Source organism: Manis javanica, chromosome 7, assembly GCF_040802235.1.
Source record: "Manis javanica isolate MJ-LG chromosome 7, MJ_LKY, whole genome shotgun sequence".
Classification (NCBI taxonomy): Eukaryota; Metazoa; Chordata; class Mammalia; order Pholidota; family Manidae; genus Manis; species Manis javanica.
In genome coordinates this window covers 38,585,092-38,604,712 of record NC_133162.1, presented here as the reverse complement: position 1 = coordinate 38,604,712, position 19,621 = coordinate 38,585,092, and the positions used below count along the sequence as shown (strand labels likewise).

Sequence of the window (19,621 nt, the reverse complement as noted above, 5' to 3'; positions counted from 1 at the left end):
TGGAACAGAATGCAGCCCAGGAATCTTCATTTTTCATAAGGGGAATTACCAGGTGATTCTGAAGAAGCCAACGCAAAAACTCCATCTGGAAAAACCTACAAATGACTCAGAATCAATGCCATCAGCCTGGTAATTTGTATTAACAGCCTTAAAAACATCCACACCTTTTAACCCAACAGCACCACTTCCAGGAATTTATCCTGAGAAAATAAGAAAGCGCACAAAGATTTATGCATAAGAGTAGACTCAGGGACACGGAGAAGTGACTAGTGGTTGCCAAGGGGGAGGGGAGAGGGAGAAGGGGATAAAAGGGCATAATAATTTGCAATTACAATGTTAGTTGGTCACGGGGGCGGTAGTACAGCATGGAGAATATAGTCTATGATTATGTACATCTTTCTATATTGACAAATAGCAACCACACTAGAGGGGGTGAGGATTTAATAACATGGATTACCTGAATCACTGTGTTGTATATTTGAAGCCAACGTAAGATTCTGTATCAATGATACTTCAATTTTTTAAAAAAAGGATATAATAAAAACATTTACACATAAGGATACTCACTGCAGCATGGTTTACACTGAAAAAATGGGAAAATCTCTGAATCTCCAATCAAGGGGAACCAATGACACACATCTTGATAGGGCAATAGTGTACACCTTTTAAAAACAATTCCTTTAAAACTCTTTTTTTTTTTAATTGTAGTGGTTATTTAGTACTCTGATTAGTAAGATCTGCAACTTAATTTCCTTTTGGTCTACCTTTTCTAAATTCTCTACAATAAACATGACTAAGTATATAGTATTTTCTTAAAACAAGTAATTTTTTGTTTTACCTACCAGCACCAAACCTACAATTTGAAGCCCAGTTCAGTTAGAACACAAACGACTGTAGATAGCATCTACTTTCAATGTGAACATGATACAACTCCCTTCCTGACATGCCTGAAGTTCCACTTGCTGCATATGTCCTGTAGGCAGGGGATCATTCCCTTCCCTAAAGCAGCAGTTTCTGGCAATTAAAAAGTTATTCCTTATCCTGACCAGGATTCTACCTTCCTGAAGCTAAAATCCCACCTTCCTAATCCCATTTGTAGGACATGGCATCATAAACTCAATAAACACACAGAACAGAGCTGTTTTTTAATTAGCTGATTTAAAAATTGGCCACCCGTATTTTCCCACTAGGGCCAAAGAATGTGGGTTTTTGCAAGCATTCCTGACGTATATTCACAATGCCATATTTAAATCAAGTGTTGTTCACCTCCCACTCCTCACAATCATCTAGGTTATTAAAAATACCGGGTCTCTGTTGAGTCACTTGCTCCATGAACAGGCGCCCCTCCCCTCTCAGTGACTGTAACAGTGTGGGTACTCTCAACTGAGGCCATTTTTAGGTGAACAATCTGCTTGAGGTTGCCAGCTCAGCCAAGGCACACAGATGCCACACTGCCAGAAGCTGAGCAATCAAGCCCAGTGAGAAAGGAGCAGAGAAGGGGCCCTTCCCTCAAAGACAGCAGCAGGACAGAAAGGGATGATTCTTTCCTCCCTCTTATGTATTTCCTTTTACTCTCACTCTCTTCCCCCATTCCCATAGGCAACTATTCTTCTGTGTGCTATCTTTTTGTGTTCTTGCAAAATAGATACTGTTTGTATTATTTATTTACGTAAGAGAACGCAATCCATCTCACTCTCCTTACTTCTGCACTGAGCACTGTGCTTTAAGATGCATCCTGTTGCCGTGTGTCACTTGGAGCTGCTGCAGTGCACTGCGGGCATGCCTCCACCGTCACACACATCAGCTCTCCCAGGGCTGGACGCCACCTCATATGGAACTTCCAGGAACCTCTGTGAGAGCCAGAGGGATCCACACGCAAGAGGGGGCCTGCAAGGTCAGGGCTCTGTGGGCCCCCTACCGGAAGCTCCAGGACGGCTGCCCCAGCAGCAGTGAGCTCTGCATTCCCATACCCTGTTACCCATGGACATCATCCAGCTTTCTAGTTTCTGCCAGCCTCAGAGGTAGAAAGGGGTAGAGTTCATTGTGGATTCTTACCAAACCTGCCAGAACCACGCCTGTCAGGAGAACAGCCAGAAAGGCACTTGCCACAGGGAGCGTCAATGGCACTGTCCCAGCAGCAGTGAGCTCTGCATCCCCACACCCTGTTACCCATGGACATCATCCAGCTTTCTAGTTTCTGCCAGCCTCAGAGGTAGAAAGGGGTAGACTTCATTGTGGATTCTTACCAAACCTGCCAGAACCACGCCTGCCAGGAGAACAGCCAGAAAGGCACTTGCCACAGTGAGCGTCAATGGCACTGAATGGAAACAATTACTCATTAATAGAAGTCTCCACAGGGAGATGGCACTGCCTTGAGATGTCACAGTGCACTGGAGCACAAACACCACAAGCTAGCTTGCCGAAGGCCGAGGGCCCCGCCTGCTCTGGTCAGCAGGCAGAGGCTGCTCCCAAGAAGCCGACTGTTCTGGGGTGAGCAGTGACAGAGCAGAGCCCTCACACCACCTCACTTTTTTACTTGCAGTCACATGGTCCTACTACCGATGACTAGTAAGCACAGCTCATACCACGTGAGGCTCCTCATGTGATCTCACAGCACCTGAAGCAGTCCATACCTGTTCAATGAGTCCCAGCAAGGTCAAACTGCTCAGCAGGTTGCTAAATGCTTATTCTCAATCTCTGTGCTCACTTGATCAAAGACCAGGCGCCAAGAGTTTGCAGATTAGCAGTAGTGTGTAGACCACACCCTGCATGAGGGACAGAGTTGGGGAACAAACCAGCCAACCTGTCCAGGAAGGTGGCACGTAACGGCCATGGGACTGAGGTACTAACAGCAGCACGGGTAGCAGCGACGCTTACGCAGTACTCACTGTGCGCCAGGCACTGCTCTGAGCACTACAAACAGTAACTCCCTCGATCCTTACAATAGCAGGTCCTATGACTATCATTTCACAGAAGAGGAAACCAAGGCAAAGGGTCTGCCCAGTTCTTGGCTCAGATACAGGATCAACCCCTCTAATAAACTGACTCCCAAAGTGACCTGGCCTCCCCTACCTGCTCCCTGGCTTGCAGGGTTGGAGTATGGACCCCCAAACAATTGCTGGTGAGATCAAATGAGAAAACACAATAGTAACAAAGCACTGTGTACAATAGAAGCACCTACAATCTGCACAGCACACAACCTTCTCTGTATATGTGACCATTTCCTTGGACCACCCACCTATCCTGTACCAGCTCCAGGAAGGAGGTAGTGTCACAGGGCCCATTAGAGAGATAAGGATATGGCCTGGAGAGACTACGCAAGGTGGCCCTGGAGCCACAGCTAGACAGCAGTCACTCACTTCTCCCCAACCACCTCACTGCACAGCCACTCCCTTCTCCTGCTCAAAGAGGAGGCCAGCAGACAGGACAGCAGTCCCAGAGGACTCCTGGACTCTGACTTCTAAACATCCCAACTATAGTTCTCAGACTTGAAACTTGGGAAGTTTGGCTTTCCAATCCATCTAACAATATAAAGAGAAAGCTAATCAGATACCTCAGCAGATTCTGCGAAGGCTGGCCAGTCACTCCGTCCTCCTCTGGCTACAGCACCCTCCCAGCCACACCAAGTCTGCCCACTCTCCTCTCCAGCCCCACGCTCAAGCAGCCCCCAGAGAACCAATCCCAGGGAGACAAATGGAAGCAGCAACCAGGCGTGCCCTGTGCCTTCCAGAGGTTCCTAAGGCTGATCTCATTCTCCCCAGTGCCTGCTGACTGCACATCCTAAGCAGAAGCCTGGAATTCCCTTAAAGACCCACTACTCACAGAATGGATTCTCTCCAGTCTCCTACCCTTGCTCTGCACACTACCTTCAGCAGGCTTGCCTTCTTCCTTGCCCCACTCCAGTGCCCTCCAGCCTGCCAGCCTTCTACCCCCACCCATCAGCGTCCACTCTCCTTTAGATGGCCTCATCCATGCTGCATGACCTGTACTGCTGGCCACCTTCTCCTTCAGGTTTGGACTTTCCAATAAGACAATAAACTCCTGGGAGGCAGGAATCATATTCTTTGTTGCCCTTTGGAGTATCTTGTAGATTTTTACAAACAAAACACCTGCCTCTTGCTTTAAACCACAGAATAGGAGGTGCGGAGTAGGAGGTGAATAAACTAGGATGATTACTTCCTGTCATTTTCTAAAAGCTCCAGAATAGAGAGAGCAACTAAAAAGGAAAAACAGCATACAGATGAACAATGGCACATATATTCCAGCTGAAAGACCAAATCAAAGCTGGGCTGTTCAGTATGGGTCTGTGGCGTCATTCATAAATGACGCTGATGTCTTCCTCACCTTTGCATGTGCAGCACTTCCCAGAGCCTGGTGCAGAGCAATGACCAGGCATGGACAGATGTACAAACAGACAGGCAGATAAAATCTAGGTCTTAGTCTGTCTGGGCTCCACCCTAAGGTCTGTGTGACATCATGTAAGAAGACACTGTCTCCACTGAGTTTTCACAAGAAGCCTCAATAAGAGGGAGGTTGAGGGCAGAACAGTAAGCTTACATGAAATTCCACAACTTCCCCCAGAAAGCAAGGACAGAGGGTCACTATTTTGTTCTCTCTTCCTGTGCTCATAAAATGGGGGAGAAAATATGACAGGATTTACAAAGGTGGTCTGCCGTTTTCTTTCAGAAATGAGTTAGGAGGACAGATAGGCATATATACATTCACATATATAGCCCCTAAATTCTAAGCTGCTTTGGTCTCAGCTATATTTCTTCAGGAGAAGGACCGAGAACCAGTCCATTTTGGTTTTATTTATTTTGTTTTGTTCCTGATCCCAGTTCCCACCGAGGTTGGCCATGGGAATGGGCCCCCATGCAGTGTCCACGGGGCCTTTACCCTCTTATCTATTAAAGGCTTTTTCACCTGGGGCAACAGGCTCAGTGGCATCATTTTCCTGCTTGGACTCTGTCCTATGACTAAGCAGGAAGAAGTCACAGTGGTCAGCACTGGAAGTTTTTGCTGTTGTCACAAATGGAATGAGACAAGGAGGTATTACTGCAACGATAGACCCATTCTCTGACTCAACAGTAAATTCAGATGTCACGTCCTAAGTCTACATCCAAACAGTGTCCCCTGAGTGGACAGGTACTCAGAACACATCTGCTAAATGAATGAATGTTGTGACAAGAAAGGGAGGGGTGTCCAAGACTCAAAGCCACAGACATATCAACGGGGACCTTCAGAGGATGGTCTGGAGGAAGAGCAAATGCAAGCTTTATAAAGAAACTGACAAGTGCCCCAAAGCTGCCCAGCCTCTCAGCAGCTGGCAGCCCTGAGCAAGTTCATGAACCTCTCTTGGACTAGTGTGCCCATCTTGGACTAGTTTGCCCATGCAAACACCAATTGCATGGGCTGATTAAAGATTTTTTTTCAATGGTCAGGAATGAGAAGCTGTAGCACAAGTCCACGGCTGCGAGGCCCCAGTACTTGCTCACCCTCACTGCAAAGGCTGGTGTCTGCAGAGCCAGGACCCGATCAGGAAAAACCAGCCAAGGCTCCCGAGACTCCCCGCCCAGCCTGAGGCTGGCTGAGATGCCTTGGAAAGGGCCCCAGCCTGGGAAGAAACCTGGATCCTGGGTCCAGCTCTGCCAGTGGCATGCTATGAGATCCTGGTGGAGTCCCTTTGTGTCTCTGGACTGCTGTTTCTCATTTGTAAAATAAGCAGTTTGGGCAAAGTGGTCGCTAAGATCCCTTCCAGCCGTGATACTCAACAATCTTAAGCTGCTTAAGACACATAAACAGGAAATGAAAGTTCTGGCCAGATGAGAAGAAAGAGGTTATTCTGACTAAGAATTCAGGTTGAAGAGGTTGTTATCCTTTTTTGAAATAGGAATTCTTACATCAAAATATAAAAAAATAATTTCTTCCCATTTGTTTTGTCATCAAATCACTATTGGCTGGACAGATTCTCACATGCACACAGCAGATTCACAATGGTCAAAATGATTGTACAAGAAGATTCATTTGGGGAACCCAGGCCATCTTAAGGTATCAGAGAGGTGTCACTCAGACAAGGAGCCTGAAGTTGACAGAGAAAGAGGTCTGAGTCGCCTGAAACAGGCCACACCCAGAAACACACGGGGGGGGGGGGGGGGGGGTGCGGCGAGAACACACCCTGGCTCGAGAAGACTACCAAGGGAGCGGCTCAGAGCCTCGGACGCTGCTGCATCCCACACAGGCAGCTCCGAGGACCCCGCCTATAGGCTGCATGCTGGAGGGGCTTATTTATGCATTGTTTATGCATTAACTGCTAATAGTTCCCTTATGCCATGTAAGGGAAGGGCCAGCTAGTGACATTTTTTTTTAAAAAAGGATAATTTTTCAAAAAAAGTAATCATTTCCCGCTACAAGGGATACCATCTGATAGGGTTTCACTCTGCTCCTTCCTACATCACTGCCTTGGATAGCAGAGAGTTTTTTTTAATCAGTCACATCGTGATCATTTGTCATTTTGAAAGCATGGTTCATCCCAAAAGTAAACCTACAAAGGTAATAAACAGAGGAAGCAGGTGAAGACAAGCATCTTGGGGAAACACAGCCGCACCAAAGATGGCCTCTGGGTCCACCTGTGACTCACCAACCCAGCTCAGGCTTTGGATGACTCTTCTCTATCAGCATGGGGAAGCACCTTAAAACAAAAGCATCCAAGCCAGTGATTTTCAAACAGTGTTCTGTGGAACCCCAGAGAACCATGGGGAACCCTGTGGTAGTGCTTCAGGGAGACCTCAAGGTAAAGAGGCAAGTTCCAGGCCTCCACACCTGATCACCCAAGCACCTCTTTGCCTATTTTATACATCTGGTTTTCACTTAAGAGCCCAGTTAATGGAAGAGGTCTCACAGTTTAGGAAAATTAAATCATAAAGGACATTTACACTTCAAATGTTATTTCATATTAATTGTTTATTAAAGAAAGTTGTTTAGTGTTTCATATTAATTGTTTACAACAGCCCTGTGAGGAAACTTAGGGTGAAGAGGTTTTCGGCCCGATTCCACAGCCCATTCTCTGAGTAACCACCCTGTGCTTACCCACTGACTCTGGGGCCTCTCGGGGCAGGCACGTCACCCCCCAGAACAGTCCACTCCACAGCGGGATGGCACCAACCATGAAAACTAGTTTTCCTTTAATCCAAAGGCCTGAGGAAGAGAGCTACTAGGGATTATAAAAGAGACTCAGAAGGCAACATCAACTAAATGCAGCATGTGAAATCCTATTCAAATCCTGATTTGAACAAACCATCTATAAAAAGGCATTTCTGAGGAAAGGAAAAGTGAGCATAGACTGGGTATGAGATGACATTCAGAAATTATTGTAAATATTGTTGGTTGTAAAATTGGTCTCCTGGCTAAGTTTTTTTTAAAGGCCTTATCTCTCAGAGACATTTCCTTAAGTATTTACAGGGGAAGTGATATGCTGTCTGGTATTTGTTTTAAAATACTACAGAAAATAAAAGTTGTTGGAAGAGCTGGGTGTTCGTCATATTACCCTCTCCATCTCTGCATGTTTGAAAATGTTAATATAAAGTTTAAAAGGAAAGGAGGGAGAGAGGGAGAAAGGTCCTTCCTTAAGTTGAACTCAATTCTCCCTCCCAGTGTCCTTCCACCAGTCAGCCCATGTTCAGCTCTGCGGGGTCAGAGAATCGGGTCTCATTGCTGCCCTGTATCCATCTGAAAGCAGGCATCCAAGTCCCTCTTAATCTCCTCTCCTCCAAAATAAACTCTTCCCTAGGTCCTTTTGGAGCCAAACTCCTCACAGCTCAAGGTAATGACCTCCTTACACTGTGGGCTCCAGGACTTCCCCCTAACTCCAAGTGTGGCCTGAGCCATGTGACACTCTCCACTCCAACACAGGCAAAACACTGGCTCTCTACTGGAGGGCAGGCCTCCCCTACAGCAGCAGTGGCACCTGCAGCTTGCGCTCACCTCACAGAAATCTCCTCAGTCCGCACCAAAGCCCTAGGAGGAAAACACTATTACCCTTTTACAGATAAGGAAAAAGCAAGCAGGAAGGTTAAGTGACTTGCTGATGTCACACAGCTTAACGTGAAAGAGCCAAGATTTAAATACCAGTCTGTGGGGGTTCCCCAAGACTGGGTTCACGATGCTCAGCAATCTTAGTCTGGCTCCAAACCCTTCCATGCTCAGGTCACCTGGCTCACTCATGTGTGACCCCCATCTTCCCAGAAGTAACTTAACACTCTCAGGGCCATGACCGTCTTTCTGCTCCCCAACCCAGCACCTCCCTGGGACTTAGGAAAAGACTTTCCCACCTTCAGCCAGTCCCAGACCCGCAGTCACCAAAAATGAGGACAGGTCTCCAAGCATCCTTCTAAGGTGCCCTGGGAAATCCTGACTGTGGACTAAAGCCCACACTGCTCACTCAGACCTAGATAAAACGGCAACAGATTTAACCATCTCAAAAAACAGCCATCACAAAGCTATACTCCATTCCTGTTGAGCCATACTGCGGAAACTGAGGCCCAGAGAGGTCACATACCTTACCAAGGCCACACTATTAAAACATCGAGAAGTCCCAGAACTTACAACACATCTAAAAACCTACAGGCCCCAGAACCACATGTGCCTATTTTGGCTGTCATCATAATTTAAAAGAATGGGAATGTTTGAGATTTTGTTGCCCCAAGTGAGAGCTGGGAGAAAAACTGAAAAATGGTAGTATACACGGATGCTCCAGTACTGTGCACTAATGCTTACGTTTCCTAAAAGTGCCCTCTCAGGGCACTGATGTTGCAAGATGCTCAATGGAAAAGGATTTTGTGGTCAGTCAGTCTGGGAAACACTGCAGAGTGAACCCATTCTCGTGAAGTCACAAAGTACACTGGCTTCTAAGTGCTCCCGGGAGGCTCCTAATAAAGGAGCCTGTGTGACCTGCTCAAACCAGCGTCAGGAAATGCTCTGACCACAGAACCCTTTCATCAAGTAACACCATTAACATCCCACCGAACTAGAAGGTATTTTCTTGGCAAGTGATGTCTCGGCCTTTTGAAAGAAAATTTGATAGCCATTACCCTGGATTCAAGACTGAGAAACCAAATCAACCTTGAATGGGATAAGGAGTAAGCAGAAATAACTAACATACTTCAAGGCCTTGGGGAAAGGCTATCAGCCCCGCAAACGAGAAGGAAATGTGTGAACATCCCTTGGCTGCCAGACTGAAACACTGCTGAGACTGTACAGTTAACAACTTCTGGCCTCAAAAGAGTCACAGATGACTATTGAAACTAAAATCTTTCTTTAAAGCCCAAAGGGGCCATCTTGAAATGTTCCAAACTGAGTTGGGGGGAAAAATACACAATTTTTAGAACAAGAAAACGCTGGAACCACTCAGCCCCGGAGTCAAGCTGCTGTAGACAGAATGTATTTCCTTAATCAACACTCAAAGCAAACATTATGATAGGTCCTCAAAAATTAAACACAGAATTACCAATTAATTCCACTTTTGGGTATATATCCAAAATACCTGAAAGCTAGGATGCTAAGAGGTATTTGCACACCAGCGTTCACTGCAGCTTTCTTCACTACAGCCAAACGGGAGAGGTAATCCAACTGCACGACAGAAAATGAATAAACAAAATGTGGGTTGTATATGTATGCAAATAAATATGCAATAGAATATTAATCAGCCGAAGGAAACTGACACATGCTATAACATGAACCCTGAAGACATCATGCTAAGTAAAATAAGCCAGTCACAAAATGACAAAACACTGTACGAGTCCACTTACACAGGGTACCAAGTGCAGTCAAATTCAGAGACATGGAAAGCAGAATGGTAGTTGCCAGGAGCTGATGGGAAAGGGAGAATGGGGAGTGATTGTTTAATGGATAGAGTTTCTGTTTCGTAAGGCGAAAAAGTTTTGGAAGTGGAAGATGGTGATGGTTGCACAACAACTTGAATGGACTTAATGCTATGGAGCTGCACACTTAGAAATGCAGTAAATTTCATGTATATTTTGCCACAACAAAAATAAAATAGGAAAAAATGGTTCAAATGGTAAATTTTATGTGATGTGTATTTTACACACACACGCACACTCAAAGCAAATGGGTTATGACCCTTAGTGTGAAATGAACGTCAAGGTCAGCAGTCACCTCACAATTATCTACCCAGGGTTTTGAGTTGGATGGCCAACATGGGACACTCCAAACATCTCTGTTTGGTTTAAAATGTTTCTGTACCACTTTCATGGGACTCTTTCTCAAAAAAATCAATAGAGATACACAATTCAGAGATATGCAATCTGTCCCAGGCAAAAGGTAAAAGATGCAATGCCAGTCCCCAGATCAATCCCACTTAAAATTCTTCTCTGCTGAACACTGTTGGCATCCCTACTGCACAGCCCTCTTGCTCTACGTCCAATATTTCTATGGCTCATGTCCTCCCAAGGTTATAGGAAATAACTGAAGAGCCCCTTACCCAGGCCTGCAGAATGCATAGGTGGTTGGAATGAGGGAAAAAAAAATCTAAGATAAAATATTTCTCCTATGCTGTTTATTGTTTCAGGAAATAGAAAGCTGGAGTATCAAAAATCACTCAACACTAACATTAAATCAGAAAAGAATAATCATGGCACAGAGCTGGAAGGAAGCCTCAAAAATCTAGTCCAATGCTATCATCAAGCTTCCTTGGACCTAAAGCCACTTTCAAAGTGCTGAGAATCCCACAGGACTAAACAACTCCTCAGTCAATGCTAAACTTTTAGGTTTATTGTTGTACTGAAGGAAAACGCAAACCCAGGTAGTTCAGCGGCTCATCCAAGGTCCAGATGTTGCACAGTTAGGAGCAGATCCCCATCCAAGACTCTTCTGAGAATGCCAAGCTGACATTCAAATTATAAATGTGAAAGGCAAGGCCTCTTCAATCCTCCAACGGGCAATGTGGGCACTCCACATGGCTCTTGGCAGCCAGCCCCACCATGCCGATACCTGATGGGTGACCTTGGGAACTTCAGACACCAATGTCACGCCACCTGCTTCCATCACAGATATACTGTGGGTGGTAGCATCCACGTGTGCATCTGGGACTCACTCTAGCCATCCTGCACCCCCACAGCCTTCTGTCATTGAGGTCACCACTTAGGAATCTGCACACATTTCTGAAGAGGACCTTGACTATCACAGGGACTCACCACTCAATCTACACACAACTGACTAGTCATCCATTCAACAGAAATTTACTGAACACCTATCTTGGTGAGGCTCTATTCTAGGCATTAGGAATACAACAAAGTATTTGGCTTATGGAGATTACGTTCTACTCTTGGTGACCCTCAGCCATAGTAAAAGCAACCCTGACATCTATCTGTTCAGCGTAGTTTACAAAGAGCTCTCATATAATAACCTCAGTACTATCACGAGAATCCCAGGCTTCTGGTTCTAAGGCTGGTTCCAGACTTCATTGTGTGCCACAATAACAAAACGCTCCTCCTTTTTTCTTACTACTGATTGTCAAATAGCATAGTTAAGTAGTTATTGTTTTAATTATTTTGTAGAGTAGGAGAGAAGCTCAGAAATGTTAATTGCCTTGTTCAAAGTCTAAAACCTGGTAAAGTCTGACCCCCTCTCCCAACCACCTCACTCCAGCAATGACCTCGTCTGCTAAGTGTATCATTACACCAAAGACGGGGCCGCATGTCGTGGACATTCATCTGTTGTTTCACCTGCACATCCTTTCTACTCCTCTGCCCTTGGAGAACTGCTTCTTCCCAGTCTGAAGGACCACATGATACTGCCATGGGCTGCCAATCACAGCTTCTCATCACACACCCTATTTACTGGGTCCACTACTGGGCCACTCTTAGTCCTCTTGCCCTTGCCAAGTGACTGGGCCTCACCTGGACACACGACCCTCATCAGGCCAAGCGAAATCCTTCCATAAATTTTCCTGCCTGGGATGAGAGGATAGAGCTCCCTTTATTCTCTAGTCAGAGGCTGTGAAGATGAAGAGGGGCCTGAGGATATGTCCCAGGTGCATGGGAAAAGCCACAGCCTTCAGAGATCAACCATCCAAAGGCCAGTTTCCCCAACCCCAAGGTCTTCGAATATATAATCATGTTCTCTTTTCTGCCTAATATGGTTTGAGCTAAGTTACTGTTGCTTGCCATAAAGGTGCCCTGAACTAATACAATAGAAGGATCAATAAAATCTGCCCTTCTCTTAGAAACCTCTTTTCAACCACTACTTCCAAATTCCTCCACCACTTCCTCTAAAATAAAACAATTAAAAGAACCAAAAGAAAACTACAATGGTTGGAGCTTTTATTTCTGTCCCTGTACCTGACCCTCCGGGGCAGTGTAGATGAAAAGGTGGATTACTCAAAGGGAGCAGGGAGAGAGAACAAAAGGCCCAGGTAACCTCCAATGAATAATAAATAATCCACACCTGACAAACAGCAGCCAAGTGCATTTGTCCTGCTGAAAAAGCCTGGCAGGGTTATTTCTTTAAGAAAAAAAAGAATTTCCCCAGCTTTAACTTCGGATGAGTGTACAATGTCTGAATCGCCAGTGCCATCCAAACCTCTCGCACAGCCTAGCCACTGCGGTCCTCCAGATCACCTTTGCATGCATCCCCGTCCACCCAGAGCCAATATCGATCCTGGGCTCTACTCAGGCTGGCCTAATTTCCACAACCTGAAAACACACTGTCCCTCTCGCGCCTAAGCCTCTGCTTTTGTTGTGTCTACTGCCCAGAACCTCCTCCTCCTTTCCCTCTGCACATTCAGATGGCTCCATTAACAGCCAACTCAAGCTCTGGTCCTTCTGCAACACCTTCCAAGGCTTCTCTGTGGACACTGCTGTCTCTATTCTCTTAACTGTGGTGAAGCCAAGTCAGCCAGCTTGCTAGGAAACTAAAGAGGCGGCAGAGGGGGGATGAGAAGGAAGTATTCAGCTCTGAGCACACCAGAAAGGGCCAGTGGAGAAGCCGTGGAAGGTGTTGCAGAAGGACCAGAGCTTGAGGCGGCTGTTGAAGGAGCCATCTGAACATGTAGAGGGAAAGGACGAGGATGTTCTGTCTCACTTTTCCCATTTGCCTGGAATAGAATAGTTTGGGGGGCCCTCCACACCAGATGGTAATTAGAGCCACTAGAGATAGATGAGAGTATGTGGGGAAAGCACATAGTATACAGAGTTTTAAAGAAAGGAAAAAACTTGTACATGTACCACTCAATTGCTCTGTCTCCTTACGTCACTCCCGAGTGTCCCATTCCCCCAACTGGACGGCAAGCTGCAGGCTGGAATCTCATCCTAGCACCATCTCGGTCTGGGTCAACCACGGGACCAGGCACTTCAGTTCTCCCCAGTCATATTCTTCCCTCTCACTGGCTGAGGCAGGCAGCCTAGCACCCTTAGACCCATCTCACAGATGAAAACACGGAGGCTCCCAGTCAGGAAAATGCCCTAACCCCAGGGGCAGGCAGCCAAGGAGCAACAAGTGAGGAAACTCGGATGTTAGTAACTGAATCAAAGAGAAATAAACAAAGGACTGAGTGGTCTCCAAGTAACCAAAGAAGATCTTTGGTACAACTATGGAAAAAATACAACAGATCTGAGCCATTTAGAAGAGAATAAGAGCTTTCTCCTCTCACCACGACCAGTGGGGCAACGCTGATAACTTATTCCTTACAGATCCACGCATCCCATAATTCCACAGAGTTCCCGATGCAGGAAATAGCTTGAAACTGTAGAAGAAGGCCTAATCAGGTAACAGGAAAAAGTGCCCTCAGTCAGGAACACTGGGCTTGGCCTACACTCGGGCTCCTGTCTGCCCTGTGACTTGTCTGTCCTCCACCTTGCAGATGGGTGCAGAACACAGAGGAGACAGCACTCACCTGACCAGAGCTGCCACAGAATTGAGTGAGATGCAGAAATACACATGAGGTCAAGCTATAAAAGGCTGGCAGCAACGTGCTATCAATCCTGGAACAGACATCTCCCCACACCCCCAAAATGAAACAGCCTTCTGTGTTTCTTAGTCACCTTCAAACCCCTGGCCTAAGCATAGTGGGTTATAAACATCTGGGGCTCTGAGAATGAATAAAGATGGGTTTAGCTTGCTCACTTATCCTGTACCACCCAGGCCAGTTTTCACTCAGTTGCAGGCCCCACTTTGGGGACTGCCAGCCATCGTTCACCTGCAGCACAGCAAACTCCTACAGTGCACAAGTGCCAGCCAGGCAATGGTCACTCTGGACCAGGAGCCTACAAGGGGTATGGATCCACCGAGAAGTCCCTAACGGGGTGATGGCAGCACCTCCAATGTAGACATGGCAACAAAGGGCCACCCCTTGATGCTGTGATCTTTGAAAAGCCAGCTGGTTCCTCTCTCAGGCTTCCACAGGGTCTTGCACTAAGATCGACGTAGAGGCAAAGCTGGGGAACTGGGGAACTGCATGTAGAGTGGAAACTACTGGGGAGAGCAATGGGCCAGGATGCAGTGCTGGATTTCCCTGACCTTGGCTCTTCAGACAGGTGCCTCCATCCCTTCAACTGGAGTGGCTCTTTTATGCACTCAGCTAAGGGCTCTCTGGCTAAAAGAAGAAAAAATGTTGGAAGCCACTGTATAGTAATTCACCCTTTACAAAGATCCCAACACCCTATTATTTACTTGCACAACATACCACCCCTCTCCACGAAAAGCTCTATCTTGCCATACCAAATGCAAATCAATTTTTTTTTCTAAAATATTAACTAAAATGAATTTTTAACTTCTCCTTGAAAATGATTTTTCTGAGAATTTCATGACCCTCTGCAAAGCCATGGAATTCTGTACTTCAGTAAAACTAAGGTCTGAAACCACCACCCTCAGGGATAAATTCCAAACCCTATTCCACCCCTTCTTTAGAAGTCACTATCTGCCCAATGAGACCCCACCTTCTCCAATAAGCATGGAAAAGGCGGGGGATTAATTAATTGCAATTCACCCTATTTCAGAGATTAAAGCTTGTGCTTTTTCAAACACATCTCAATAAGAACTTGAGTTTGCACTCTAATGGCTGCACTTCCTTGAAAACTTCCTCCTTTAAAAATATAAAGATAGAGACAATTAAAAAGGAAAAAAATGATGAGATTTCCCTCTGTCCTTGTCCTCAAGGCCAAATGTGATAGGCCTTCTTGGCATTTCCCAAAACGCCAACCCAGGAGGGGACCAGCCTTGCCCAGCAGCTCAGGTATCATTGGGGGATGGTCGTAACTGGGGGGACAGAATGCAGCTTTAAAGGACATAAATGCTGGAGTCAAAACCCAAAGTGGAAAGAGAAGGGCTGCTAATGAAATGCTGTGCTATGTAGCCAGCAGGTTAGTCTTTTTGTCTGTCCACTTCCTTCATTATAAAGTGAGGTTGAGATAGTCTCAATATACATCAGAACTGTTACCAAGAACAGCTTATAAAACTGTAAGTGAGGCTTTTAACAGCCAAATAAATGGGTCTCATCAGCCTCTAACTTGCAAGTTGCTAAGGGCAGTTTGTCAGCCCCCTCAGTTCACTTTTAAAACAAAGGCAAGACATAGAAAAGGTAGCGCTTGCTGCTTCCTGGCTCCAAACATGTTAAATAAAACAATAAATCATAATTGAAAACTCCTGGTGCCCAATACTTTGAGCATTTTAACCACTCTAAGCCAGAGTTTCCTCTCTGGCAAAGCAGCAACAGCTCACAGAGTGGTAACAATTAAATGTGAAAAAGCAGAGGACCCGCCACAACAGTTGGTGCCTAATAAATGCTGGTTCTCTTCCTTCCTCAGGGCTATGACTTCTTGCCCTTCCCCGTTTAGGAGGCTGGCTTTCCAACTCCACCCCCAGGCTAGGTCACAAGCCCCCAGCTGTACCCGGTACACACACATAAATACTCACAAACCCGAAGCTCTCCACCCAGGGGAACCAGCCACCAGCCCTTCCCTCCTCAGGCAGCTAAGCACCATCAAGGAGGGATCTGAGCCTCAACAGTCACTACTAGGATTTTCCCATGGTGCAATGCAACTTCCCCAACTTTTCTGGGCCCAGTTTCCAAAGAAACCTAGCAGGCATTGTGCATAATCAACCATATATCTGGGCAAGGAGATAGACTATGCTCTCGGCAAAGGGACTGAGAGAGCCAGAGTGAAAAGGTCCCGGTGGTCCTGCAACTGGGTAGCAGGGACCAAAATTCAGGAATATGGTCCTGGCCTAGGCTCCGTTCTTGTACACCGTTATCACTGATTAAAGGCTAGCAGGGGCTCCCCAAATACTGGTGGATAGTGAAGAGCCTTAGAAAAAGGACTGGGAAACATCACTCCGAGGTCGCCCCCGTGGTTGGACCTGGTGACCTTGGGAGGACCCTGCTGCCCTGGCACCTGGGAGGGTCAAGGCCTGTGGTGCACAGCATCGTGCACAGCAACGGCGGGGCTCCGGGCAGAAAGGGTTAAGTAGGGTTCCATGCAACGCCCCCTCCCAGGCGGACTAAAGTAAGGATGGTTCTGCCCGACCGGCCCTCGAGAATTCACCCTCGGAGACTGGAGGGAGTCGTGTAAGGCAGGTCCGAGAGGCCGGGACGGGGCTCTGACACTCACCCGCGCCCTCGGCTGGCTGCGGCGGCCCCACGACGCCGTTCAGGTAGAGAATGGGCAGCAGGTGAGGCTGCGTCTTCTCCAGCGCCGCCCGCAGGTCCTGGAAGTGGTCTCGCTCTTTGGCCAGGAGCAGCTTAAGCAGCAGCTCCGCCTTGGCGCCTCCCGCCTCCTCGTCCAGCTGCCGCCGCTCGCCGGGACTGAGCGCTCCCGCGGCCTCGAGCAGCCCGAGCACAGCCTCCACCTCCGTCATGGCCTGGGCCAGGCTCTGCTGACACTGGGCGAGCAGCTCCCGGCGCTGGGGCTCCATGGTGGCGGCCCGCCCCGCCCCGCCGGACGGCTCCCGGGCTCCCCGAGGCCGGCGGGAGCGCGAGCGGGCGGCGGCGCCGAGGGGCCCAGAAGCGACTAGGGGCGACGAGCGCCTGGGCTGCAGCCCTAGCGCGCCAGGAGCCGCGAGGCCGCGGGGGCCATGGGCCGGGGCCTGGGCGGGCTGGGGGCCCGGGCGGCGAGCGGCGCTCAGCAGCGACCGCCTCCCGGGCTCAGGAGCGCAGCCATGTTGGCTGCAGCGGCGGCGGGACTGGAAGAGGAGGAGGAGGAGGAGACGGAGGAGGAGAAGGAGGAGGTGGAGGAGGCGGAGGTGGGGACGGCGGCCGGGGCGCGCCCCGAGGCCCGGCTCCAGCCGGGCATGCTCCTCCTCCCCCTCCCCCTGGGCGCGCGCCGCCCGCCGCCCGCCGCTCCCCCTCCCGCCCGACGGGAGAGCTCGCCGCGAAACCCGTTCCCTGCACCGCCCCCCAGACAAGATCACAACTCCGAGCAGAAAGTAGCCAAGGCGTGTTCGCGAGGCCCCCGACGGCTGAGGCCGGGTCGGCGGCCGCCTCGGCCCGGCCCGGCCCGTGAGCCCCGGTCCGGCTCTCCGGGGCCCCGCGGCGGCCGCCCGCTCCGCCAAGGCCCGAGCCCAGCCGCAGCCGCCGCCGCCGCCGCCCGCCTGCCCCTCCGCCCTCTCTCCTCGCCGCCGGCGACTCTCCGAGCGCCCGAGTTGCCGGCCTCGAGGGGATGGTCGAAGGGGAGGGGTCCCCACCTCCCCGCCCCCGGCCCGCCTGAAGGCGGGGACAGCGCGCTAGCTGGCTTGCTCTGCGGGTCCTCGAGACCCAGACGCTGCCCGTGATGCGGGACGCAGACTTAGGGGAACCGCGGGATGCAGCCAGCACCCCTAGCCCCCTTGGCCAGGCAGACGGCCACCCCCAAGCTACTGGAGACATCCTCAAACAAATCCCTGCCCCCAGTCCAAGTTCTAATCTGACACCTCGAAAATAAAGCCTGGAAACAATTGAGGGGGGCTCCCCTAAACTTGGACATCTCCAAATTAAGACCTCCGAATCTGTGAGACGTCCCCATCCCAAGGAATTTACGTAATTTCCCAACATAATCAATCCCCTAAATCTCAGTTAATTGCCATCTTTCCCCTAAACCCTATTTGAGACTGGTTGGTCCTGAGAGCTTAGAGGGGTTTGGATGTTGGGAGGAGCTGGGGATGTGTTGTGGGATGAAGAAGAGAGTGGTGGGGGTCTACGGTGTAGCCTTTGATTTCTTTGGCGCTCCCCGCCCCTAGATGTCATCCCCACATTCTAGCTAGCTTCAGGAGAACAAAAATTAAGGGGCTACAAAAACCTTGTATCCTGATGCCCTCAATGAAGATCTACACTCCAGCTCCAAGTTCAAGAACGTCTTCCATTTATAGCCATTTGAGGACACATATTACTCAACCTTTGGGCTGCAGGAGATCCTTAAAAGCCTGAATTCCAACTGACTGTTCTCAGTAGCACTACCACACTAGTATGAAGTGGGATCCCTGGACCATTGCAGTGTGTATTGGAATGAGTAAATCTCATTTACAAGCCCTGGGGGCCACAGATGCTTTTTCTACTGACACTTACACCCCCATCACTACCACTTCCTCTCCTCACCCCCAAAAGCAAAGTTCTCTTCAAGATTATGCTTCTTTAAGCGGAGGAGTCCTTTTAATTTAATGGAAACAAACTCTATATATAGATGTTCAGAATAAGAGAACCAGAATTTTCACTTCAGTTTTAGATTTCCCTTTAAATAGCTGCAGGATGTGGTAGCAAATCAATTACCCTGTCTGATTTCAGTTTTCTGAGGAAAACACGGTTGGAAAGTGTATTCAATCAGGGGTTATTAGCCTTGGATTCATGAATAATAAGCTCAAGGGTGTCAGTGAAGCTTCTGAAATTATCTGAACTGTTTTGTGACACATATGTATTTCTGGGATGTGGGTTCATAGCTTTGATCAGACTCTTTAAGGCCTCCATAATGCAAAATGGACTCCAAAATGGTGTCCTAAACTCTTTTAAGAAGCCTCCCTGCTGAGATGTCTAGGCTTGACTGTTGAGCGATGTTCTAGGTAAGGGGAAGGCTGGTTATTGCATAATTACAAGAATCTAGACAGGCTCCCTACCTGTCCCTAGCTATCCCTCCCTGTCCTGCCCCTGAGAGGTGGGTCCCCCTTCTGGCCACCACTTCCCTTACAGCAACTGCAGAGCCTAAATCATCATCTGCAAACGCTTCCGCCCTCGGGACACAGTTGAAGGACAGGACCTCTGTTTTTAGCTGGATTAATTAGGAATCTAGCAGGTAGGAGGAAGGGGGAAGGGGGGAGTAAGAGAACTTGGAGACTAATTTGGTTTATGGTTAGAACCAACTGTGCATAAATCCTGATCTTAAGGGTACCTGAGACAGGAGGGGGAAGGAGGGAGGCAGAGAAACGGTCTCCCATTAACATCTTACAGAATGGTGGGGAGCATGTATGTTTTGTTCCTGTAAGCCTTCCTTGGAAGCAGTGAGGGAGTCCTTTTTCTAAGAGCATTTTCTCCCAGGAGCTATGCAGTGATAGACACTACTTTCAGCAAACCCTTTATTGGAAACTTGGGTTTTATGTGAAACATAAATTCTGTAGGAAATGGTTTACCTTATAAACATTTTCAGCGTGG

General features: G+C 48.2%; 1 protein-coding gene across 10 annotated transcripts in view; it reads right to left on the bottom strand.

Moving 5' to 3' along the window:
* Window positions 1–17,342, bottom strand: part of DLG5 (discs large MAGUK scaffold protein 5) — a 130,484-nt gene extending 113,142 nt beyond the window's left edge. For 5 of the 10 annotated variants that reach the window (XM_073240746.1, XM_037013294.2, XM_073240752.1 and 2 more), the window contains exon 1: window positions 16,620–17,341. In XM_073240746.1, the coding sequence (XP_073096847.1) occupies window positions 16,620–16,923 (304 nt within the window). In that variant the 5' untranslated portion in view covers window positions 16,924–17,341. Of the gene's footprint in view, window positions 1–16,619 lie in introns of all 10 variants that reach the window. The other 5 variants (XM_073240750.1, XM_073240749.1, XM_073240747.1 and 2 more) reach the window with 3 other exon arrangements.
* Window positions 17,343–19,621: the final 2,279 nt, after the last annotated feature.